At 42.4% G+C, this 26,259-nt stretch overlaps 1 protein-coding gene across 1 annotated transcript in view; it reads left to right on the top strand.

Annotated features, from left to right (window-relative positions):
• gas7b (growth arrest-specific 7b) overlaps positions 1-26,259 on the top strand; it is a 69,510-nt gene that overhangs the window by 14,262 nt on the left and 28,989 nt on the right. The window contains exons 2-5 of the mRNA XM_085760999.1: positions 10,393-10,510; positions 22,122-22,199; positions 23,771-23,859; positions 26,016-26,069. Coding sequence (XP_085617125.1) covers positions 10,393-10,510; positions 22,122-22,199; positions 23,771-23,859; positions 26,016-26,069 — 339 coding nt within the window. The remainder of the gene's footprint in view (positions 1-10,392; positions 10,511-22,121; positions 22,200-23,770; positions 23,860-26,015; positions 26,070-26,259) is intronic.

Below are 26,259 nucleotides of genomic sequence, written 5' to 3'. Positions count from 1 at the left end.
TTACAGGAATTTGAATCTTGTGGGGGAGGGAACGAAAGAACATTTGGTTGGTGCAGTGATAACTGATAACTGGCCTGTCTCATGTTTTGCACTGTGATATGACCTGGATGAGTTACTTTTATCTCACCAGGAACTGAGTGAACCAAACCCTGGGGGTCAGAGCTCTTGTCCTCTGTCTAACTATGTAAAGAATATGTTTAATAAGAATAAGGCCTCTCAGGTTCAGGACTCTGGACTCTGGACACTGAACCAGACCAGTTACAGTAAGTTCATTTTACACACAAGAGACATAACAAAAACCCTTTTTCATACCTGCAGTCCACACACACACACACACACACACACACACACACACACACACTGTCACAGTCAGGAGGCAGTGAGTCATCAGGCCTGTGTGGACAGCTGAGCGTCAGTCCTCCTGACCAATAATCCAGTCTGTTGAAACTGTGGAGCCGTGAGGCTGCAGCTCCATCCTCCTCCACACACACACACACACACACACACACACACACACATACACACACACACACACTGAGTGGGTGACAGTTGCGTCCAGTGACTCACCTTGTTCATGACAGTTGGTGTGTGTTGTGAAGCTGTTAACCTGATGGATCTGTTACTCACTTTGAATCTGTGTGAAAGACTCTATGTGTTGTTGTTGCTCAATAGTGGAAACTGCTTAAAATCCCGACAGCTAAAAATATGAGTCTGTGTGACGTCAGTGGGACAATGAACTTTGTCAGGTTTGTTAGAAAGATGAGTTTTTTTTCTTTTTTAAATAACATATTCACATGATAATACAACATACTATAGAATATATAAGTTATATTTTTGCATACCTTAAAAAGTTAAAGCAGAAGTAAGTGATATATTTGTGTTAATATAAGTCTTAAATAGTTATATCTTCCGACAGCAATCACTTACATAGAGTGTTTGGACTGAAACACGGGTCTCTCAGTCCCTCTGCTCTGCTCTGAGCCGAAGAGAAAACATTTATCGTATCCTACAGTTTTTATCCAATGAGGAGAGAGAACGGCATGCAGGGCTGTGTGTGCAGCCAATGGACGCCGTGAATGTGGCGACGTAGGGACGAGGACTGTTATGGTGCGTTCAAGGAAACTCGTAGAGTCGTGTTTTTCCGCCCTGTGAAGTTGTATCAGTTTGATCTGGTAGGAGTTCACGGGTCAGAAGTTACGAGTGGCCGTTATAGTGACTTTCACAGGTCAGAAAAACACGAGTGGGTTGCCTGGAACGCTACAAAGTCGAAAGTTGTGACTTGAAGCTGTAATTTACGATTTCAAAAGCCTGCCTCGAACGCAGCATTAGCGAAAACGACCGGATCGCTTACTTCTGCTTTAATCTTGATAGTTTTCTATCTTTCTATTGTGAGTTTTTCCTCATCCTGCATTGCTCTTGTGTTTCCTGTTGTGTAGCAATAAAGTCAGATTATGCCCGTGGTTTGAACTTCCCTAAAAGTCAGCAAAGTAGGAGGAACCAGTTGATGTTAAAATCCAGGTGAAGGGCAAACAGCAGAATTTACTACACTGTTATTCTCCAGCTGACCTGAGAGAAAAAACAACAACAGTCTAGTTATTTATTTCAAAGCTTTTTCCAGGGGAATTGAACAAATTATTCCCAGTTTTCCAGGCAGGGAGCCAGTGTCGCTGAAATAGAGAGACCATGAGGTATTTTGTTTTCCATAATAAGAAACGCTGCCCGAGTTTGAGGGTGTGTGGGAAATGTCTGTAATCTGAGGAGGAAAACAGTGGGATGTGTGTGTAATAGCAGGAGGACCGGTGTAGTGTGTGGTAGCGCTGCTGCTTTGACTGGCACCAACATGTGACTTACTACAGGTTAACTTTAATGAAAGGACAGATGAAATATCCTTTAAAAACAGTGATTCGTTTACATAGAAATTAACAGTTGAAGAAAAGTGTCTTTATATTCTAGGATTGATGAGCTAATATCTAAGTTTATATTGTATTTGATTTAATTTAGATATTTGGATGACCAGAAGCAGGACATTGACATGATGATAATGATGATGTCATCTTGTATTGCTTATTCAGCACACAGAGACTGTGGCTGTGTCCCAAATCAGTTTGTAGTGCTGTCTGACTGTATAGTGAGAACCACATTGGTATCCCACAATGCAGTGTGTAACCGATGGTCTCTAACTAAGCAATACCAGAATGCACAAGTCAAGCTGTGGTCGACATTGATCTGGAACGTTTTAATTATGTGACTGTAATAATGGAATTAACGTTCCCCCTTTTATTTTTACCTTGTTTTATTCTTTTCTTTTCATTTTCTACTTCATTAGAATTTTGCTTATTCGTTTTCTCTCCTAGCTCAGACCACTGATGTATGCTTATATGCATTGTTGATATGTAAATATAGAAAATCAAATCAAATCTGATTATTAAAAGGAATAATGTAATTAACTGTGTGGCTCACTATATAGTCTTCTATATATGTCAGTGGATGTGAGGGTCTAAGGGCAGAGGAGGCTGTTATGTAAAGACCTTTGAGACAAACTGTTTGTAAAAATGGGCTGTACAAATAAAATTGCCTTGCCTATATAGAATTCCCTATATATACAGTGATTAGAGAGGAGTGAATGAGTGAGTGATTTCAGACACAGCCTGTGAACATATAAACTCTCAACTTGTTTCTCACATTGGTAGTAGTTTCACAATGCTTCACAATAGAATACACTGCATCCACATGTACAGTGATGGGGAGGGCAGCAGCTCCTCATCACCCTGGTTCCCTGCTGCAGCTGCTGCTCAGCACCGGTCAGAGGCAGCTCTTCTCTTCCTGTTTCTCTTCTGTTTGTTTTTCCTGTTGCTCTTGGCCTTATATCTCACCATCTTCTCTTGACTTCATCAGTTGTTCGTGTTTTACAAACTGTATTTACTTTCTCACAGATCATCTCATGAAGCTACAGCTCAACAATCTGTTTATTTGCTTCTTTTACTAAATCCTCAACTCCATCAGATTAAATTTCATTTTGCTCTGGGACCGTCCTGTTCTCTCTTCATGGTGGAAACGGTTTCAACCCTCCTTTAAAAATGCTGTTTGCACCTGGTGTCATTTACACAATCACCCACAAAACGTGCACCGACTGAATGTGCAAAATGTTATCAGTAAGTCGCTCAGAAGCTCTGACCTGGTGCTGGAATGTTTCACCTGACTGACCCCAACATAAAAACACTTTTTCAACACACTCTGCTCCTGTGTGTGTACTCTGTGCACCCTCGTATCTGAGTTTGGCTCTCTTGACAGTATCTAAGAACAGCAGTGAATGACTTAAGACACACAGGGCCAGTGCACCTGACCAGAGCTCAGTTCAACACCACAGTAGATAAGCAGATGTGTATTTAAACCTAAACAACATGGACACTATAGGGAAATAAGAAGAATTAAAGGGGACATATTATGGAAATATCACTTTTTGAAGGCTCTTTATTATATCTGGGTAGTGTTTATCTTGCCTTCCGGCCCCAAAATGTGAGAATTGACAAAACAAATCTGTAATTTTCAGGCAAATAATTGAGCAAAAATTGTGGGACAAGAAAGGTTTAATACGTTTGAAAGTGATGGCAGGGCTTCTGCACTGAGTTTGTACGTACAAACGTTTCTGCAGAATCGGGGCTACATTTTAGTGAAAGTTGCAAAACTAAGCACGTATGGTTGGTTTGGTAGGAATTTTCAAAGTTTTAAAATTTTAGATAATAAGGCCCGTAGTTATAAAGTTTACCTCAGATTACTGAAGCTATAACTTAGACTTCACCTCAGTGTGGTGCAGCCTCATGTGTGTCAGCCTGCTGGTGCAGGTGGGTTTGTCCTCAGACAGAGAGTCCATCCAATCAGCAACAGTCCTTGTCTACCTTCCACTGGAAGTTTATGGTCTGTTTGCAGCTTTGTGGTTGTGGTTCCTGTTTTGCTGTTGTGTTTCTATTTGTTGCTATGTTTTGTGAGATGTTGTTGTGATTCCACGCCAGGGCGATCATGAGACAGGAGGTAAAAATGTCACATCGATTACATGTAGAATCTGAAGGTTAGAGTTTAATGAAAGCACAGTTTACTGGTAGAAATAACACTTTGATACGACAGCAGTAGTGAACTATCAGTTGACCTCTGATCTGATGGGAGAGAGCGTCGCAGGCAGCAGCAGCACTGACCGGCTCTTTCTCCTCATCACTTCCCTGCGCTCTCTGCCGCCCGCCGGCTCTTCTGGCATCCTGTGAATGTGGAGCCAAAGGCATTCTGGGGGTTTAGAAGGTTAACCATCTGGAACGGTGCATTATTTAACATTGCATATGCCGAGACAAGCTGGCTCAGAGATTCGTCACGCTTCCCACCACCAAGGTGCTCCCATTCTCTCACTCAACGTCCGATGCTGCGTTAGATCAAACTCCTGTGTTCGGGAGGAGACGGTGAACTCCTGAGCTTTAGCTCTCAGGAAATCTCACATGAACCTCTTTAACGGCCTAAAAGTGACCAAGATATTTACATATTATCTGTGTCCTTGTGACCACAGCGGCCCACTCCCATCTGTTCCTGCTGCAGAGAACTGAGCTCGGAGAAAATCGATACATGTGAGTGAATACCAGTATGTCTGAGGGAAGCTGACAGGGAAGAAACTGCGACGGGAAAACACTCTGGTAGAAATTTGGTGAAACTGTTTCAGCCATGGTACACATGACATAGTGATAATAACTCTCTTCAAAGTTAGCGCTGTATACAAAGCAATAAAAGACACAACAAAGAGAGGTGTGTCAATTAACACTGCAAGTGTTGCACGGAGAATCACAAAATTACAAATTCATGTGTACAGCGGGATCAATAAAAAAGACAAAATAAAACAAATTAAAAACCGAAGTAGAAAGCAGGATGAAATTCAACTTAGCTCACCCGGTCTCCTTAGACACGGCCTCCGAAGGGTGAGACCACAACAACAAACACACAGTCACCATCGGTTTTAGCTGAGACTCTGAGACAGAGAGGACGTGAGGACCTGAGAAGGTTCAGGTTCCACTCGGGTCAAAAGCTAGCAAGAGGAAGGTTACACTGAAGTCAAGGGGTATACACACCAAAAATATTAAAACCAACATTTTCATGGATGAAGAAGCCTAACAATGTAACCAAGAGATGAAAAACAAATTGGATGAAAAAAAATGTTTTTAGTGTTTAAGCTAACACAAGATGAAGGCTAATCTTGTGGGCCTTTCCCGCATGTCATTCCCCCTCTCTACCTCCCCATTTCCTGTCTCTATACACTATCCTATCAATTAAAGGCAAAAAGCCCAAATAATATACTCAAAAAAAAAAAAAAAGAGATGATGGATTTTGGAGCCAGCAGCAGCAGCAGCTTTTTGCAGGGCTGTTTGAGAGAGGACGTGAGGACCTGAGAAGGTTCGGGTTCGAGTCGGGTCAAAAGCTAGCAAGAGGAAGGTTACATTGAAGTCAAGGGGTATACCGACAAAAAAAGCCCACACCAAAAATATTAAAACCAATATTTTCATGGATAAGGAAGCCTAACAATGTAACCAAGAGATGAAAAACAAATTGGATGAAAAATAAATGTTTTTAGTGTATTTTACAGCTGATTTTAGACACAGGTCAAAACCGACCCTAACACAAGAAATGGTAGTAGAAAGCTAACACAAGACGAAGGCTAGTCTTGTGGGCCTTTGCTGCATGTCATTCCTCCTCTCTACCTTCCCATTTCCTGTCTCTATACACTATCCTATCAAAAAGCCCAAATAATATACTCAAAAAAAAAAAAAAAAGAGATGATGGATTTTGGAACCAGCAGCAGCAGCAGCTTGTTGCAGGGCTGTTTGGGAGAGACGTGTGCAGTAGCAGTTGATGATGGTCTGAGGTGACCTGAACCACAGCTGCAGGCCTGGACAGTGTGAGCATTTCAAAGATAGTTGACGTGTGGTTTCACCATGGTCATGGTGTTTCAGTATGGACATTCATTCTTCACAAACTGTTTCTTTAGTTCCACCAAATCAGACAGAGTGAGACGTCCTGTTTCTAGTGAATCCTGTCATTTTAGTCTGGGGGACGTTCTCCCGACTCACATTCCATTTGTATCATGTCAGTAATTAAAGCCTATATACTGTACTGTACCCTATGTTAACTTAAAGTCGTTGTTTAGGATCAATATTGTAATCACCGCTTTAATTATTTATTAAATAGAAATTAATTGTTTTGTATTCAGATAGAATAGATATTTTGTTAAACACCTCCTGGCCATGGTTGCCAGGTCTGCACTTTTTAAGAGTTACTGCTGCTTGGTTGGTTGTTTAGCAAATAAAATAATAATAATAATATGTAAAAATAAAATCCATATTTTAAATATAATGATTTATTTATATTCAAAATCTACAACTGTGACTTTAGATCAGCACGTACACACACACACCTGCTGTGTCAAATGAATGATGGATATTTTAGAACCAAAGAATTGAACAGTGTTTTTATTAAACCAGCACTAAGAAACTTTTCAACCTTCATAAAATATTTTCATAACTTTTGTGATGATACATCGACTTACAACAAGTTGAATGACACCTCTGTCATGGTCTGAGGGGGTCTGTATCTTTTTCTCTGGCACTAAGCAGCTTTGAGGAGCATGGTAGGAACCCTGCTCTCACTTAAGTTTCACTTTCACTTTTGCGAGTCACAACAAGGAGGGAACAGGCAAAACGGCACTTTAGCAATGGATTATGTTTGTGTTTTCACTTTGAAATGATCCACTGGAAATAGAAACTTAGTTTTGATGTCTTCTGTTAATTTTAATGCAGGATATTTACAGGGCTTCACGCTAGTGTTCATGGGAAATGGAGTCTTCCTTCAGGCAAAACACTACCGCTTTGGTCCACAGGCGCCGCCAAACTCAACCAAAACTGAAAGTTCTTTAGTACTGCTTTAATAGTGGCATCAAGTGGTGTCACATTTACCTGTAGCACTGACCACTGCTCACCTTTAAAACCAGTGCAGCACTGGAGTATTTGAGTTGTGTTGTGTTTTTGGGACTCAGAGCTGGAAACTCTGCTCCTCTACTGATGAGAAACATGTTTGATGAATGCTCATTGTGTCCCTGATGTTTGTAATGCACTCCTACATTTGTCATCTTTTCATCAGGAAAAGTGTGGAGCCCTGAGTTTAATGTCAGTGACACACCACAGAGGCAGAGAGAGATGAAGCAGAATGAAGTTGTTAATGCCCGACCCAGGTTGACCGGTGATGATGGAACAAACCTCCACAACACTGTTGGTTGTGTTTTCACCCAGCTGAACCACAGAGCAGTAGAAACTCAGTCAGAGTGGAGAACATGTGGAAGGTCTCTGCAGCACGGACTCTGTCAGAACTCGAACACGTGACGGCGCCGCTGACACGACCGAGCCTCTTTCATGTCGTGTTGTTTATCCAGTGTTACATCCACGGCCTGTAGACTCGCTGCTACAGGAAATTACTGCAGCATTTGAGCAAAAATCCACTTTTCAAAGGGACAACATCAGTGACCACCAAGACCATGAAAGAGAAACCATGACTGTGATGCTGTGAGGCTGTAATTATGTGCAGTCATAAGTCACTCTGGGCTCGACATGGATTCAGACTCTCCGGTCTCAGAGCTCTGGGCTCTCGTTCCCTTCCTCTCTTCCCTTCTCTACATGTGATGACTTCATTCTCTGAGGTGATGCAGTTTTAAATCCAGGGACACTTTGTTCTAAAAATCGATACTCCAGCCTGATTACCTCTAAAAGTGGCCGATGAGACAGTAAATATTCACCGGGACGTGCTGCTTGGTGTGTGGCAGCAGCACCTAATGATAATGGATAGCAGCTCTGACCCCACACACACACACACACACACACACACACACACACACACCCTCTCCTGGATTCAAACACATTTCAACATTTCTTCCAAAGAAGTTTTCTCATCCCTCTTCACTTCCAGCTTAACTGACTCAGAGGTTGGATCAGAGACAGTACTAGATAACCGACACTGGGTTGAACCGTTATCTGAGGATCCAAGCTGTCACCTGTCCAGCCCGGTGCAGTGAACCCAGAAAGTGCAATAGGCTTTATGCACAGCTCCACAACTTCCTGAATCTAAGCCAGCTCCTTTATTTCCTGTCTTACATTATTGGACAAACTGATTAATCCAGGTCTGACCATTGTTGTGAGGTCAGAGGTCTGGATTAATCAGTTGGTCCAATTATGTAAAACAGGAAATAAAGGAGCTGGCTTAAATTCAGGAAGTAGTGGAGCTGTGCATAAAGCCTATTGAACGCCACCTCAAGCCAAGTCAGAGCTCTGACTTGGCAAAGTCGGAGTAAAAAATCTACCCCGACATTGCCGAGAATCAGTTGTCTGATGTCACACAACAATCTGTACCGTGCAGAGGCACACAGTCAACGGTAAAACATCAATAAAATGCATTTAAAATGCCAAAATACATTGAAATATTCTTTTTAAAATAGTTTTTGTGCCCTTTGTAATGTTTTTATGCCTTGCGTGAAGCATTTTGAATGCAAAGTTTGTCCCGGTCCACCATGTTTTTGGTTATTCTGACCTGGTGCGTCAGAACTAGGAATTTTTAACTGGAAAAGATCCGAGTTCTGACTTGTCTTCCATGAGTACATTGTCATGTAATATACCATGTATGATACCATGATGTACTTCTGTAGTGCGCAAATTTTGACAGTTAGTGTTGTCTCAAATGGAATACTGTCTTTGTTCTCTTACCGGAACTAACGATCACAACGGTTGCCAACGTCTTCTTTTTTGGACCACTACTGTCGCCTGTTTGTAATTTCCAATAGTGATCATGAACGCCTTACTTGTACTTGTACCTGTTTAATGCAAAGTGGAGATTACTTATTGCCGTTGGCCTGCCGTTATGTTGATTTACATATACGCTACGTAGATAACGATCATTGAGGGTGGGAAATGTCTTCAAGTGTTTTCACATACTTGTCAATGTGAACACACTCACACTCAAAATAGTAGTTAGTGTAAGTATGTTAAATAGTTAAATTTAAGTATTCAAATCTGAGACACAGCACAAGACTTGTGTGAGTGAGCTGCAGTCATGGAATAAGTTTAAAAACTACACTGTACCAGTTAGGGGTGTCTATTGGCAAGAATCTGGTGATAGGATAAGTATCATGATACAGGGGCAACAATATCATATATTGCAATACTATGATCAGGATCATATATTTATAGATTTTTTTTCTTTTCTTGACAGAGCTAGATTAGCAATAGCTTGAGCATGTGATGAGTCACAGACCTGAACTCTCTGAGATCTCATTGTTCTGTTGGAGCAGAGGAGTCAGTGGCTGAATGACTGCTGAACCAGCAGTTTTAAATGCAACATAAAAATGAACCAGCACCGTGAACGTTCGCATGGAAATTGTCAGTAAAGAAATCGATACAGTGCTTTTGAATATTGATACAGTATTGCGAAACAAAACATAGCGATATTACACCCCTAGTACCGACCCAATCGTCTCACACTGACAGGAGCTCCGACCTGAGGATGGGAGTGTGTGTGGCAGCCAACAGCTCACTCATTCTCCCTTGAGACTGTGTGTGTGTTGTGTAAGTGCACGTGGTGACATATCTCCCTGCGGTTGTGTGTCTTCATGCTGAACAGAGGCTTGTGGCAGAGTAAAAGTTGGTCATGACCCTTTTTTTTTGCAGGTTCATCAATGTTCAGATCAAAGTATTTTACTGTATGTTTTTTATGACCTTAATACACATTAGAAGTTTCTCTCTCCTCTGGTTGTGGAGCTGTGATTGGGCGAGATGTAGTTTACAGTTTGTTTGTATGGACTGAGTGTATTCAGCCTGCAGATACTGGATTGAGTTTCCTTGTGGATACTTAAACTAAGCTCCTCTAGATGCTTGAATGACTTGGCATGGACCCCAACAACCAAACTGGAATTTCATCTGGCTCCAAAACAGCATCTCCAAAGTGTGTTACAATGGTCTCGGCCTGTTATTCTCTTGCAAATCAGAAGCAGATGTGGGTGCTGCATGTTCTCCCATGTTCCTCAGCTGAACGCTGTGTGTGCACCAACAAGCGCGCTGAGGGCCTTGGTGCCGGTCCAGACTGCAGGGCTGCACCGGTTTGTTGTGCTCAGTGTGCTCTGCTATGATGTCATCATCGGTTGCTGGTTGTGAAATACGTGAGTGAGAAGCTCGAGCTGAGCGCTGCACATTTGTGAACCCAGATCAGCTGTGGTTTTGGTTCTTATCTCCTTGTATCAGATCCTCCAGGAATTCATCTCTGTTGTCCTTAAATTCACCTCCAGACACTTTGCTGATGTTGTTTTTTTTTCTTTTTCTGCTCCAACAGAGGACGGCATCTCTGAGTCATCTTCCTGTGGAGGACCTCAGAGACCCCCTGCCTCCTCACTGGAGATGCTACATGTCTCCACAAGGGCGGCGATACTACGTCAACACCGCAAGCAACGGTAAGGTGACAGTTTGTGTTCACTGTTGGTGTGTGTGTGTGTGTGTGTGTGTGTGTGTGTGCAGCTGGATCCAGGATGTGGTTCATCAAGCTTACCATGGAAAACAGAAGGTTAGGGGCACAGCTAGCCTGACTCATGATTATTGAGCTTTAAATGTGTTGTCTGGTGTAACCAGGCTGCCTGTTAACTCCTTTATTATTATTATTAACAGTTTTCAGAATGTATTTTCAGAACTGAGACAACTGCACCCCCTTGCTTTCACTTTAAATGTTGTAACTGTTGTAAATCTTTTATTGTCCCCGAAGGGCAATTCAAATGCAGCCTACAGTACCCAAACACATAAGACAGAAACAGACATTTGCGAAACAATAAAAGACAAACAGTGGGCAACACCAGGAGTGATTGTCGTGTACAAAAGTGGCAGAGGAATGATACACAATTTCTATAAAAAAATATACAAGGGGGTATCAAACTAAAAACATCTTTATATTATATCATATTATGTTGTTTTTGTTTGTTCTGTTGTTGATGCTGTATGATGATGTTCTGTATGTTTGCTGTTATATGCCAGGGAAGCAATTCTGTTTTAAGCCTGTTCATGTATGTGGGTGCTGCTCTACTGATGAGTTCTGTTTTGGCTGTCTGGAACAAAATAAAATAAAAAACACAACACAGTAGCCTATTATGGCCATTTGAAACATTTTGCAATTTCCTGAGCATTACAATAGCATAGTCTGATACATTTTTCAGCAGATAATTATGTTCTGAAATATGATAAAGTGTCAGACTCTATTCATCTCACTTTTTATTTTTAGTATTAATCTTGCAAATGGGATCGTCAGTCAGACTGATCAACACAGTCGGAAAAACGACTCTAGTATAAAACTTAAATTCATATTTGCAGTTCACATAATAAAAGATCAATGCATGGCGTCTGTGTATTGATACAATATTGCTATCACAGCACTATGTTGTATTGATTTCCCCCCCATCCCCACAACACACAGTAGTGTCATGGATTATATGGGGGGCAGTGACTCAGGTTAGTATGTCACGATGTAGAGTGCGGAAGATCGGGGGTTCGATCCCTGGCTCCTCCAGTGGATGTGTTGTGTCTTTGAGAAAAATATTGAACCCCACATTGCATCTGCCCCCACTGTGTTAGAGTGTGTGTGTGAGAATGTGGCTTGTAGTGTAAGTGACTCTGATTCATAGACGAGAAAAGCTCAGTCCACTTCTACTAATGTGAATAACATGGCCATAACTTGAGCCCCATTTAAGCCATTGAAAATATATAGAGCTAGTGATTAGCAGTGAAGTGAATACACAGTAACATGCGTTTACATGCACAGCTAAGTCAAGCTGTGCTCATAGCTCGAGTTGGGTGTCCCATGGAGGAAAATGGAAGAGTTGATAGAAACATGTCCACCTCCTCAACTTACATGATGATATGTGTTGTTTCAGTACAGACCCCTTAAATAGTTTAATTGGACATGTCAGAGTTATTTCTAATCTTTCATTGTGACAATGCCAGATAAATAAAGGCATTTTATTGATTAGAGCACCTCTAATTGATAAATGAGTCCGTGAAGCGCTCCTTGTTTGAACATAGTTTAATTGGATCTTGCAGTGTGGTATTAAGATACATTCATTATATTTTGATTGGAAGGATTAAGTTAAATATGTGTTATTTGAATTATTGAAGTGACTGAGTGTGATGCAGCTGTAGCAGGGTCTTCCAGGGTTGAGATGAATTTAAACTTACCCCAGTGCTGAGCCTTTCCCTGTTGTCCATTGTCCTGAGTTTGCCGCCTCTAATCTTTTGGTGTTGTCCATGTGTGTACCGTTTAAATTGGTTTAAGTTTAAACAAAAACACATCTTTCTAACTGACCCTGAGCACGGCGAGGTAATGATGTGGTAATGCGCCTGAAGCCCGGCCCTTGGGTTGTCGGGCTTGGGGCCCCTTAGGCTTGGGGCTCAAGTGCAGGGCTCTCCTAGGGCTTCTTTTTTTTTTGTAAAACACATCTTGTTGCTGGTTGTTTATTGTGAAATCCACTGAATCAGCAGGTTCAGGCCGGCTTCTATGCTTCACTTTGTGCCATCCCTGCTGTTGTGAAGCATGCGCACATGCATTGTCCAGTTTCAGTCAGAAACATGCAGAAGAAAATCAGTTTTCAATCTCATTATCTGCGCATTTTAGTTGCATCTGGAGAAGTCCAGTCTTAGTCTGACTAATGCGTTTACATGCACTTTAGTTGCCCAGTTACAGATGGATTAAGGCCATAATTCGTTTTTCTCAGCTGCCATGTAAACATACTGACTGGATCACTCTGACACTGAAGTGAAGACAAAATAAAACTGGATCTTTTTATGTCTGTGTTCGGATTTATTTTACAATCTCAGCTATCAGACCTGAAGAGGATTAAAGCAGCTCTGTTGTTGTGTCAGGATCCAGGACTGATCTGGGACTGATCCACATAGGGATCAGAACTTTGTTATAGATTATTCAACATGTTTGCTCTTTAGTTCTCAGTGCAGCTCAGAAGTCAGTGAGTATTTAAATGAAATCACTGAAACCTGCTGCTGTGTGATCATCAAAGAGACTGAGAAGGTGTATTTCTGTTTGGTGTACATATTCATACATAATGTATATTTCACAGTTCATATGTCACTTTGCACCGAACCATATTCCCATTACACATCATTAAAACAGTTATCATAGCTGATGGTGTATTTACGCTGAGAACGACACCTGAGGAGGTTGGTTGAAGCAGCGACGGCCCCACAGAGAGGCAGAGGGCCCGGTGGAGCCGGTGCTGCTGATAGAGCCTTGTTTCTGTCAACACCATCGCAGCTCCGTGTCTGTGTGTGAGCGCACACACACTTCCTCCGTCCCCGGGGTGAGCTCACTGTAAAACCTGACTGATGGTACTAATATCTCGCCGTGGCGCCGTGGTAACTCTCCCGCGCCTTTTGTCTTGAGAATCTAATAAAGGTGCGGGGAGGGGCAGGTTGGTGCTCGGCAGTCATACGCTCATGCTCAGAGCAGGTTTGCTCCGGCTGCTGTGAAAGTTGTCAAATAAACAGGGCCGCTGTAAAAAATAAAGGAGCCGCTCATTTGTCATTTGAAATTAAACCAGGAGATTTCATGATGGTCGGAGTGCAGTGATGTTCCCCCTGCTGCTCTTTGCAGTACATTCCTTCTCCTTCTTTTATGAGCAAGTATACAGAACCAACAAGGTGTATATTGATGCAGAACAGCACATCAAATAGCACACATAGCCAAAATACAGTTTAACGAAAAAAAAAAAGGTTAAAGAAGGATACAAAAGGGATGAAGAATAAAATAAGATACATCGAGAAAATAAAAGAGCAAACAAAACAATCATAAAAAGAAGCTTCAGGGAAAAAGTTTTCATAGTTAGTCAGTAATGTGTTGCTTTTTTGTTGTTTATCAAATTGAGAGATTTAATCAGAGAGTTTAGTTCCATCAGAAAAGGAGCGATCGTATTTATCGATTTAGCAAATTTTTGTTTGTGAATAAAGAATTTTGCATAAATGATGATAAAGTTCATCAGGTGTTCAAGAGCGGATCTTCTGGATGAACATAGCAAATGATATCTTTAAGGTTAAGAGAGTAGACACATTTAGCAGCATTAAAAAGTGGGATCATTCCAAAATCTTTTCAATGTCACAATAAAAAGAATTTGTTTCTGTATTGTTTTCACAAAAAGTACTGGATCTGTAAATGTAGCAGTGATACGGTTCACAGGGTTTATGAAATGAACGTATTTTGCTTTGATTGAGATAGAATACTCTTTGCAGTAAATTTAAGTCCAGCGCTGCCCTGATGATGATGCAGGATGACATCACCAAAGCCGTCCAATCAGCACATCACCTGTCTGCGCTGTAGGAGCTTGCAGCTTGTGGGTTGGTGTTAAGTGTTGCATTAAAGAGCCGATGTGTTTGCGGTGGAGTGGTTCTCTCTCCTCTGTGTAGCAGGGACTGGGATTTGAAACCAGCGTCACATCAGTGTTTTTCCCATCATGCCTCTCTGGTGGCGGCTGCAGCGGTCAGGTCGCGGCCATGAGAAGGAGCTAAATTTAGCCGGCCGCTCCACCCAACTACAAGACCAGGAGAGTCACTCCTCCTTTCCTCCTCTCTGTGGAAACAAACCAGACTCTCTACAGCCGTGGGCCCAAAGTTTTGCTTCATTTTTTTAATCCAATATTTCTTTCTCTCCCTCTCCCACATGTCTTCCCTTCTACATGTAGGCTACTATTTATTTTTATTAAAAAAAAGGCAGGAAGTTTTGAGAATGACACAAATATTAATTTTCACAAAGTCTGCTGCTTCAATTTTTATGATGGCAGTTTGCATATACAGGATGTTATGAAGAGTGATCAGATGAATAGCAATTCATTGCAAAGTCCTTATTTGCATGAAAATGAACTTAAAGGTCCAGTGTGTAATATTTGGCAAGGTTAAGTGGCAAATTCTGAATGAATATATTGGTATAAGTGGATAATCGCTCCAAAATAAAATTTGTTTGGGAGTGAGCACTGCAAACTAGAATCTGAACGCTGGACGTCACGGTTTCTCCCCCCAATTTTACACACTGGACCTTTAAGGAGAGAGGTCTCATCAGGGACAGACTGATGTCCTGCAGAAGGTCCAGGGACAGGACTGCTGCTGAGGACTGCGGTAGCCTACAGTCTTTTCTCTGGTCAGTCTCCTTTCACATTGTTTGGGGCATCCAGAGAAGAAGTCCTGTGTCATGGCAACAGTAAAGCATCCTGACATCATTTATGTGTGAGGAGTGGGCTCACTCACAGCCATGAATAAAGAATGGTACCAAAACATCCTCAGAGAGCAGCTTCTCCCAACCATCCAGACACTTGATGTAATTGTCAATAAAAGCCTTCGACACTGATGAAATGCTTGTAATTATACTTCAGTGAGTGAGTTACCATAGTAACATCTGACAAAAGAAAAAACACTGAAGCGGCAAACTCTGTGAAAACCAATACTTGTGTCATTCTCCAAACTTTCGGCCTTACATCCTTCTCAGCATCCTCTGGCTCTGATGTGTTCAAGTTTTCTTTAAGAGTTGAGAGAAGCCCAGAACTCACCCCCACCCCCCCCTCGTGGTCCTCACTCTCCTCCTGTGGGAATGTCACAGATGTCGACTAACAACAAGGGGAACAAAAGAGTCCCAGAATGTTCCCTAAGAGGGAAAATGATTAATTTTTCATCATTTTTTTTAAAGCATGTAATAAATCTGTATCTGAATCCTGGCTCTGGAATAAAAGCAGTATTGTATTGTTGCTGCAGTGTTGTGAGACTGTCCCTCTGAGGACACAGACACAATCCCTCCAGGACTTATTTTCTGTGTCTTTGCTGCACGATGAGTAAATGGAAGCTTAGAGTGCTCGGTCCTAACACACACTGCATGCGCAAACACAAAAACACACACACACACACACACGGCAGGCCTGCAGCTCTACGAATTCAGCGCCACAGCAACTGTTTCCAAACAAAACCATCTGATAACATTTTCCCTCAAACAATCGGTATTTATAGCATCTCTTCTATTTTCGCTGCACCTCCCTTTTCGTTACGCTAAAGTTCAGCTAGATTAGATACCATCCTGTGTGTGTGTGTGTGTTTTTGTGTTTCTGCATCGCCATAGTAACAGAGCAGTGTGCGTGGGTGAGGGCTGAATGTCCTTGTGTCAGGGCTTGTGTTTTTTTTTTCTTTCTAGCTTTTCCTTCCTGTTGCTGGGTGCTGCTGCGCTTTATACCAGCACCTCTCCACTCATCCCAGTCTGACCAGTGAGCAGCACACACACACACACACACACACACACACACACACACACACACACACACACACATACACCCTGCAGATTTACGGCAGACAGACTCCCCCTGTTTCTAGGAATTTCTGAAGTCTGTTCAGTGCTGAGGTACAAAAAAAGGTTTTAACTTATGAATGAAATTAAATCAGTCTTAAATTAAATTGCATGGTTTTTTCCACAGCTCTCCTCTGTAACTCCAGCTTTTCTATCCAGGTGTATATTTGAGTTTATACTGTACCGCCATAAAAAGCTCATGTGGACTAGGATGGATTTGTTACCTGCATTAGCTTGAGAGCTTTATAAGTAAAACAAGCTCTACTGGCTCCGGTCAGACAGAGCAGGATGTGGGGGAGTCGCGCAGTTTGAAACAAACTTAGGTAAAGTTTTCCTAAACTTCTTGCTGGACGTGTCACGATGGAGCAGGAAGCCGCTGCTGTGTTTACAGTCCATCTTTACCTCTGAGCAAAGTAGGAATAGAGCAATCCTCAGGTGCAGAGAGCATTCTGGGGAGTTAAAGGTTAAAAAAAAAAAAAAAAAAAAAAAAAAAATGTTATGTCAAATTGTTAAATTTTGAAAATACTGGAAGAATGTTATGTCAAAAATGTAACATGCAGAAAAAATGAATATAAAGAGGGGCTAAGCAGGATTTCTCCCGTGGCTATGCTACATTTTTACCTTAAATAAAAAGCTATTGAGTTATCGTGATAGTTAACATGACTTGTGACTTGTTACGAGTTAGAACGGAGGCTCTCTGTCTTCCACTAAATCTCGCAACATCAGTGTAGGACTCGGTCGCCGCCCCGGTGTCCCAACACAAACACGCTCCGTAACCCTTAATCTTTTGTTTATGACAGTTAAAACTACACAGATATACACGTCATAACGTTGTATATGTTATATAACATTATCCACCGCTCCATTTATTGATTTTTTGCCGGCCTCTTTTGAAAACAAATGCACATGGCCAGGTGGAGGGTTAGCAAAACAGAGGAAAAGCGACCAGACTTGCATAGTTCCTCTGCCAAAGTGGTTTGAAGTGAACAAGCATCTTCATCATCGTTGTTGTTAACTTCTTTTTTCAGGCACTTGAGCAAAACAAAAACACACATGACACATCTGGAAACTTTCAGATAAACTCTCTACAAAACTGCCCTGTAACTGCAAAGTAAAGCCTCACCCCTGCTGCCACACCTGTCTAGACTGACGTTCACTCAGACAATCTGGTGGTTCTTAAATCAGGATTTGATCACAGGTGGTCCAGACACAAACAAGGTTTACACCAAGTCTTGAAAATTAATAAATAATGTCAGACTGTAAAATGACATAGTTTGACCCGGGAAGACCTGAGAGTGAGTTCTAACTCTCCAACTTCTCCATTGTTTGTCTTATTGCTGGTCTGCCTGTGTCTGTGAGACAATACAGAGCGGAGGAGCTGCTCTGATTGATAAAAACCAGAGACAGGAGGTAGTTAATGCATCAGGGACCAGTGTCATATGGTTGTGAATAAATGATGGCGGTGTCAGAGCTAACTAGGCCACTTCTCCCTCTCCCCGTTCAGAACCAACCATGTCGCGCATCACTCGTGGACGCCGAGCTGACGCAGGGGTAGTTCAAGTTTTGAGAGCCGCTGCCTCCCGTCGTCAGCCTCACTCTGGTCGGTGACTCTGAATATGCGAAATGAGCACATGGTTGGGTTTGCCTTTGGTGAAACGGGAAAAAAACAAAAAAAAACATGAATTGATGCTTTCATGTTCCATAAAAGACCCGGTCCTCATCCTGCCAGAAGAAGCCTCGTACTGTTATTGATGATGTGAATTCACATCATCAGGATCCTCGATGAGCCTGAAAGGAGCGGATGCGCCATTCCACCGGTATAAAAGTGAGCCGAAGCGCGTTCACAGTCCTCAATCAGGCCGATCAGAGCCTGAAAGGAGACACTTCAGACCTGAGCTCATGTGGAATGAGGTGGCTGATGAGTGCAACTCCTGCTATGAATCTGGCAGGTGACAACACTGATCTGTCGTCGGTATAAAACCCAGCCCGACAGAACTGATCTGAGATTTGCATTTGAAAAGGCTGTTGCCTAGAAACTCACCCTGTTCCACCCGGTTGTCAAACATCATAGTAAACAAGTCGGATTTCTCACCTCAGACCCACGCCGACTTGTAAAGACGATATTAGATGATCAGTTTTTTGTAATCGTGTTTTGATTGCCATCCCTTTGGCGCAATAAAAAACAATTTCCCCGAGCTAAGTAGGTTACTCCGTATTTTCTTCCCTGATACTTCTAACAGTATCGATTTGTTTATGACAAGTTAACGGAGAGGAATTGAGGCATTTAGGGGCCGTGAGTAAAGGCTCTGCTCTTGTGTCGTACATCAAAGATGAGGGCACAGCTTCTCTCCCTGAGCCTGCTGCCAGTTATCCTCTCCATGCGTGTCATTTGAGCTGATGGGCTTGGCTCAGTTGTCTCCTCTGCTAAGCAGCAGCAGAGACAGCCAGAGAGACTCAAATGAAATCAGAGCCTTTACATGTCTGTTTCTTTTCTCCTTCTCCCCTTCTGTGCTGACAGTAAAGGGCTAATTGAGCTGTGGTGAGAGAGGACGTAGGGGGGTAAGAATCAAATATATCTATATTAGGAGCTTTTATCTGCCATGGCTTTGTGTCCTCACTCTCTTTTCCGTAGACCCTGCTTGGGTCTCCCAATGCAAAGAGAGATTCCGAGACCACCCGGCGCTCTGCTGCCTCTGGACCTGAGTCACTTCACGCACATCAGGAAAACCAGGGCACCCTCCTGGAGCGCTGAGCCTCTGGTGAGCATGGCCTTGGACCATGGAAGCCGGATGGGCACGAGTCATGACCCCTGAAAAACTCCACGGGTGACGGGTCACTTCCCTTTGGGCCGCCACCCGCAGTGTGGATGTGGGGTCAGCGTGCAATGATAGTTGGTTGGCAGGACGATGTGCCGTTTCCTGTCTTCACAGATTGGCTCCTGGTACATGAGGTTCTGTTGGAAGGAAATCCTGTCCAATAGGTTACTTTCCTTCTCAACTAGTGTTTTAAAATGTAATTCATCGTGTCATAAAAGTCCATCCATCTATTTGGGTCTCAGTGGCAGCAGGTCAGGGAAAGTATTCCAGACCTCCCTCTCATCATCAGTCTTTTCCAGCTCCAGAGTTGAGGGTCAGAACCTTGATCTACTGTTGATGCTCCTCACACACAGTGAACGCTTTGCAGGTGGTCCAGAAAGCAGCCGTCTGCATCGTCACTCCACTGCTCATGGATCTCCACTGTCTGCTAGGCATGTCACGATTATAGATTTTCTTGGTACGATTATTGTCAGAGAAATAATCACAGTATCATGATTATCACAATTATTATGCATTAATTAATTCAGTATAAATATAGTCAAATTATGTACACAGAATATTTTAAGTATCTAATATATGACCAATTGTTAATCCCCCAGGGGAAATGTTTAAAATATTTAAGTTATTAATTGCCATGTGTGTTGCAGTAATCCACGGGGGCAGTTTCAGGAGCTCTGAGCAGCTGCAAATGCTCGAGTTTGGAGAGTTTTTTTTTCTAAAGTCTCTTTTTGTAATGTTACAACTTCAGCGTAAGTCCCTACAATATACTGTATGGCAACTCGCCCAGTGGTAATGTGAATCCAGCAGCCCCTCCATACGCTGACCAATCACAGCAGAGTCAGCGCAGTGGGGGTCCAAAATCACATTAAAGGGGATATATTTTGGAAATATCACATTTTGAAGGCTCTTTAACATATATTTAGGTGTTTGTTTTGCCTTCCGGTCCCCAAAATGTGAGAATTGACAAAAAAATCTGTCATTTTCAGGCTCCAGAGGTTGAAATCCATGTGGTTTTATGAGCTGTTCCCTCAAATGTCTGACAGTGATGTAACTAGCTTTAGAATTTACATAATCCCACCCCTACCTGGTACCAGTAGAAGAGGCAGGGTGGGGCAAGCAGTGGTTCATTTACATTTAAAGGGACAGGCACTGAAACCAGCCGTCCTGAACAGGGCTATTTTGAGAGGATGAAAAGAGCTGTGATGTTTGATCCTTGGGGTATTTTGACCAAAGCATGTCAGAAACATGTCTTTAAGACACCTGGGAACTATTTTAATTTGTGGAAAAGGGGCAGAATATGTCTCCTTTAAAAGCCTCTGAGATGAGCATAATAGGTCCTCTTTAAAGAGTAACTAAACCCCTAAACCACTTTTTTTCTGCTGAAAACAAATATATTTGGGTTGTGTTGTCGATTGATTCTGGTCCAACTCTTGACATTTTAAGCCAGGGACACACCGAGCCGACCGTCGGGCGTCTGGCCTCGTCGGACGGCGTCGGCAGCTCGTCTGTTTGGTGTGTTCCTCTCCGTCGGGGAGCCTCGGGTCTTGTCGGATCTCGTCGGGGCCGATTGAACATGCTCAGTCGGGACTCGTCGGCCGTCGGGAGAGTAGACTCGTCGGGTACTCTGATTGGCTGTGTGCTAGCCATGGCGATTCTGATTTGCGGTGCCCTAAGCGAATCAGCGCGGTGTGTGGGAGGGACGGAAGTGACCACAGTAAACAAACTGTGTCCTAGCCTGTCCTACAGTAAAAATGGTATATAAAATAAAAAGAGGAGTAAAGCAATATATTAAGCGGCAATATATTTAAACATCAAAGATGTTCAATCAAACCCACATAGTTTGAAACAACGTTCAAAACACACACAGCTCACAACTAAGCATATAAAGCCCGCTAGCTTAATGCTAACGTGTAATGTAAAACACCATAGACGGGCTAACAGAAATTAGCATCGGCTATCGCCAATTCGCGGCAACCGAGCCACAGCAGTAAGCTGCTAAAAACTGTTTTAATTTCGGCTTTAGCGCTGTTAAAACGTGGCTGGTTAAATTGTTTTGGGGAGATTAATGTTGTCTCATTGATGAAATTAACTGTGGCAGTGGCATTAGTTTGTTTGAATGAACAGTGAGCAGAGCTGCCCCTGGTCTGTATGGGTCTGTATTTCTATGGGGGAGTCCTCGCCACTCAGTCGCTCTGGTCGGCAGTCGGGGCAGTGTGTTTCACTTTTTCCTTTCTCCCGACGAGAGGCGACAGACTCGTCGGCCAAAGCCGTCGGCGTCGGGACGCGTCGGGAAGCGTCTTGGCGGTGTGTCAGGGGCTTAAGTCAAAATATTTCAAGTTGGTGTATTTTCTTGTAAAAATGTAAGAGTGACTGCCCTCTATGGGTTGAAACCCAGCTATTACAATTGAATTTTGCTATTGGCTGAGATGGAGGCCGATGACGTTTTTGGAGGCAGCTTTCGGATGCACTGTGTCACGGCTCCGGCGTCCTCTCCTAGTAGTGTGTGTCCGCGCTACTAGTGCTGTCAGAGTCGCTCATTATTAGCTTGTTAGCGCTATAGCATGAGTATCGATGTGTGTTTATGACTTTCTTTTTCTCCTTTGTGTGATTTTGTGTGTGAATGAGGTGAAGTAGTGGGGAGGGAGGAGGGGAGGATCCCATTAATTTTGTAATGTGATGTGCTTTAAGAAACCAATACCACAAGTTCTTTCTCTGGTTTAACGGACGAGTGCAACAGGTACTGATTCTGCAGCCATGGAAGGAATCACTTCCTATTCACAATCCACAAACACGCTGTAGTTCCAGCAGCGTCAACAGGAACATGGGACGGCTGCTTTAACTCTGCTAATGTCTTGTTTTTCTTCCGCTGTCCCTGAATAGAGACGACATGGGAGAGACCGTCCAGCGTACCCGGGACCCCCAAAGCCTCGATCCGACACAAGAACTCCCTGCCAGCAGGTACTGAACATGTCAGCTCTGTCACTTACACTTCCTGGGGTCTTAGCACCCCGGGGCTGTGAATTCTCCTCCACTTCCACGGTGGCACAAAGCACCCACTCATACACACCACCCTGACACACACACACACACACTTCCTGTGACTAATTTTATCTGTAGCCTCCACCGCAGCACTGAAGCCTCCTCTGTCTTTCTCCTGGCTCTGCTCCTCAATCAGACAAACAGAGGAGACAGAGAGGTTTGTGGGACATGTCCTGCTCTTAAGAGTTGAAACACGGCGAGCAGACCTCATTCATCTGCCTCACGTCCGTCACAGGCTACTCACCTCAAACCAAACAGTTAGACCCACACTGTGCCCAGATGCTTTCAACTGGAAAGTAAGCAGTCCTGTAAAAATCTTATTACTCATCCACAAGCACAGCGTTCAGTGGCAGATCCAGCACTATGTTCGCCTGCTCTCCTAGCCCAGAGGCATGATGGGAGTGACACTGCTGTGCAGATCCAGTAGGCTACATAACACAGTAGTAACCCTGGAATCTTGAAACGTTTTTGATGTCATATTTGATCTGACATCCATAAATGCTTAAAAAAGTTTAACAGAGGTACAAATTTTACATCATACTAGACCACAATGGGCCTTGAAAGTTTGATTTCTATAGGACTGAGTTCTTAAGCTTGGACATTGGTTTTTTGTTAGACCCTGTTCCTTGGTTCTGAAGTCTCGCACAAATGCAATATATGTACATCCACTGTCTTTTCATTTATTAAACATACTGTATGTAGATATAAAGTAAAAACATATGATTTTTAAATGGGACCAAGCCCACAATTTCCCCTGGTCAAGCGATGTCTCTGCAGTATTTTCACTTTCTGGGTTATACCATATTTTTAGTAATAATCTGGAGGAGATTTGGAGTAAGCCCAAACTCAAATTAAAGAAGTTCACTACACACAACCTTACTGAGCTGAGATGCCATCATTGAATGTATTTATATTGTCTAGTGTCTTGTAAGTCCATGGGCTGGGCACAGTACTGTACATGACACTCAAACGAATCAATCAATCAATCAATCAATCAATCAATCAATCAATCAATCAATCAATCAATCAATCAATCAATCAATCAATCAAAAAAATACATATAATATAAATACTATATGAAAACTATTATAAATTAACTGAAAAATGTCATATAGTAACAAAGATGCCTAGACCATATTATTATTGGTTTATGAATTTTAGGTATATATTTATGTTCATGAATGTGTAATATATAAATAACACATGTTAATATAAAAGACAGACATGTATGTCTGAAATCATGTACGATGTACAATCGTGTACAAACATATGATTCATATGTTGAATATTTTATTGTTAACATATCTACATTCTGCATGTAATGCCATGTAAAAATTAATTATGATTTACACACATGTGCATAATGCAGATTTACTGTGGCTATATGATATATTTGTATTGTTATCAAATGATATCTTCATGTATTCAGTGGATGTATATATGGGATAATCAGCACTGTTTCTCTCTCCACCTGTCTTCTGCTTCTCCAGTCAATGGATTTCACTCAGGTGGGAGTCCGTTACATCATTTGGAGCATCCACACAACAGTCTGGTGAGGAAGAGCAGCACAGAGCCACAGGTAAAGTCTAAACACGACTCTGGAAACTTTTAAGTGTTTAATCTTATTTATTAAGCCTAAAAAGCAGCTTCCTGTTTTTCTGTGGATGCTCAGCTTCTCTCAGTCTGAGGTCACAGGGTGGTTGGACTCAGTCAGAGGACCCCACAGTGTTTTATGGCTGCACCTGAACTGAACTCAAATCAGAACATCTCTCAGTGAATGTAGTCCAGCCCCTGGCAGCCCGGCTCTGCTTCTATCTGCTGAACTGATGCTTCATCTGGTTCATGCAGGTGGAATATCATTTACCTTTACAACTCATTGTTGAAAGTGGTGAAACATTTACCCACAGTAGTATTTGATGGATTAGACTCTCCTACAGTTTACAGTGGTGTGACAGGGGGGAGGGGTTCTGCAGAAGAAGCAGCTTCTTAAAAAACAGAAGAAACAAGTTAAATTTTAGTCTGTGGACTTCAAACTTCAAAACTGTGAAATATCAATGTGAGAACTGATCTTGAGAGGTGTGAACTGCTGCCAGTCGCCTGTTTCCTGAGTTACTTAACCTCCACTTCACTGTGTGCTGAAACAACAAGTTAAAGCCTCATACAGTAAAGACATACTGTAAGCAGGTGTCATGTTTTCTTTGATAGTACAACAGGTCTAGGATCTGTCTCTGTGTTTTGAAAGAGAAGCCTGAGGAGGAAATGTTAAATAATTTGTTTATTTATTCCACTATATGTCCAGGAAAACACTAATATATAACATATATCAGTGTTTTTCAACCTTGGGGTCGGGACCCCACGTGGGAGCGCCTGAAATTTAAATGGGGAATGTGATGAAATGTCTAATCATTGATTTAAAAAAATACTCATAAAAATATTTCTTAACTAATTATTATTCATTTAAAAAATATGATTAAAAACACCACACACAATCTTAAACAGCTGTATTCTATACTTTCACTTTCTTGAATATAAATCGAGTTCAAATAAAATGCAGCATCTAAAAATAGTGATCGCGGGGTCACCAAAAATGTATGATGTCAAAATGGGTCATGAGTCAAAAAAGGTTGGGAACCACTGACATATCTATTCTTAATTCATTTGTAAATACTGAACTATTCTTTACATTATGTGCTTTATATATTATTTTTATTCAAAAATGCTTTATAGTAAAAATGACTGTTAGTCACCCTAAAGTCATATCCATACAACAATAGAAGTTCCTCTCTCTTCGTGTAAACGACACCCTTCAACAGCTCTGCCCCCCCCCATCACAAGTTGTATAATTTAGAAGGTAATTCTCTCTGTTAGTTCCCCTCATATCACAGTAACTGGACCCATTGTTGATATTACTGTAAGGTGTGGATTAGTGCAGCTCATCATCATCATCATAAAGTCACTGATATTATAATGATATATGATGATATGATGGAGTCTTTCCACATCTCATATTGCCCCCCCCCCCCCCCCCCCTCCATCATTAATGGAGAGGCTGGTGGCAGTTAGAGCAGATTAATCCCTCCTACAGTATCTGCTCTCTTGATCATAATTAACCAGGCAGCCAAGGCACACTTACACTGGATCCACCCACCACTTATTCACTCTGTCTCCTCAGTTCTCTGCTCTCATGCATGTTACACTCACACACACACATGCACACAGCCACACTCATGCTCCTGGCCCTGGAAGGCCAGTAGGTGTGGAATTATCTGTGTGTTTCATCCTATTTTATATCTCCTGTTTTTCCCAATCTCTGTCCCACACACACAAACACACACATAAACAGAGAGGGAGAGGGACCCAGAGAGAGAGAGAGAGACTGTAAATGCCTCTATTCTAAGCTTAAATGTTAAAAATCACACACACAATACATCCACACTCACACAAAGAGAGAGAAAGCCGACCATGCTTTGCTTTGCTCTGCAGAACTATCCTCCCTAGTCTGCACAGCAACACACACACACACACAAACACACACACACACACACACACAAACACACCAGCAGTAGCAGCAGCGGCAGCAGAGCGAGCACCCAGACAGACGCTAAACAGCGCTTGCCAGGAAAACAACTGTGTTTGTGTGTGTGCGAGTGACGGCGTGTTGTTGTGTGTGCATGTGGAGCAGTCATGTCTGACACGGAGGACGGAGCTTTTAACGGAGCGTCCTTCTCTCTGCAGAGCCCGGGATCCACATCGCCCACCAGGAAGCAGAACAAGGAGACCACGGTCACGGTGAGTGTGTGTGAGGGGAAACTCTGGGGAACTCAGAACTAACTGTGAACTCCCCTCAGGTCTCTACAGGAGGCTGGAGGAGCCGACCTGCCACCAGCAGCGGAGGGGCAACTGATTGGTTTCCCCCCTCTAAGTTTTGAGATAATGATATAGAAAATACAAATTTCAATACAGTGTAGGGATTTGTTGC

This window comes from Trachurus japonicus, chromosome 19, assembly GCF_045865225.1.
Source record: "Trachurus japonicus isolate A0001 chromosome 19, Traja_1.0".
NCBI classification, from domain to species: domain Eukaryota; kingdom Metazoa; phylum Chordata; class Actinopteri; order Carangiformes; family Carangidae; genus Trachurus; species Trachurus japonicus.
This window is presented reverse-complemented; position numbering and strand designations above follow the sequence as displayed.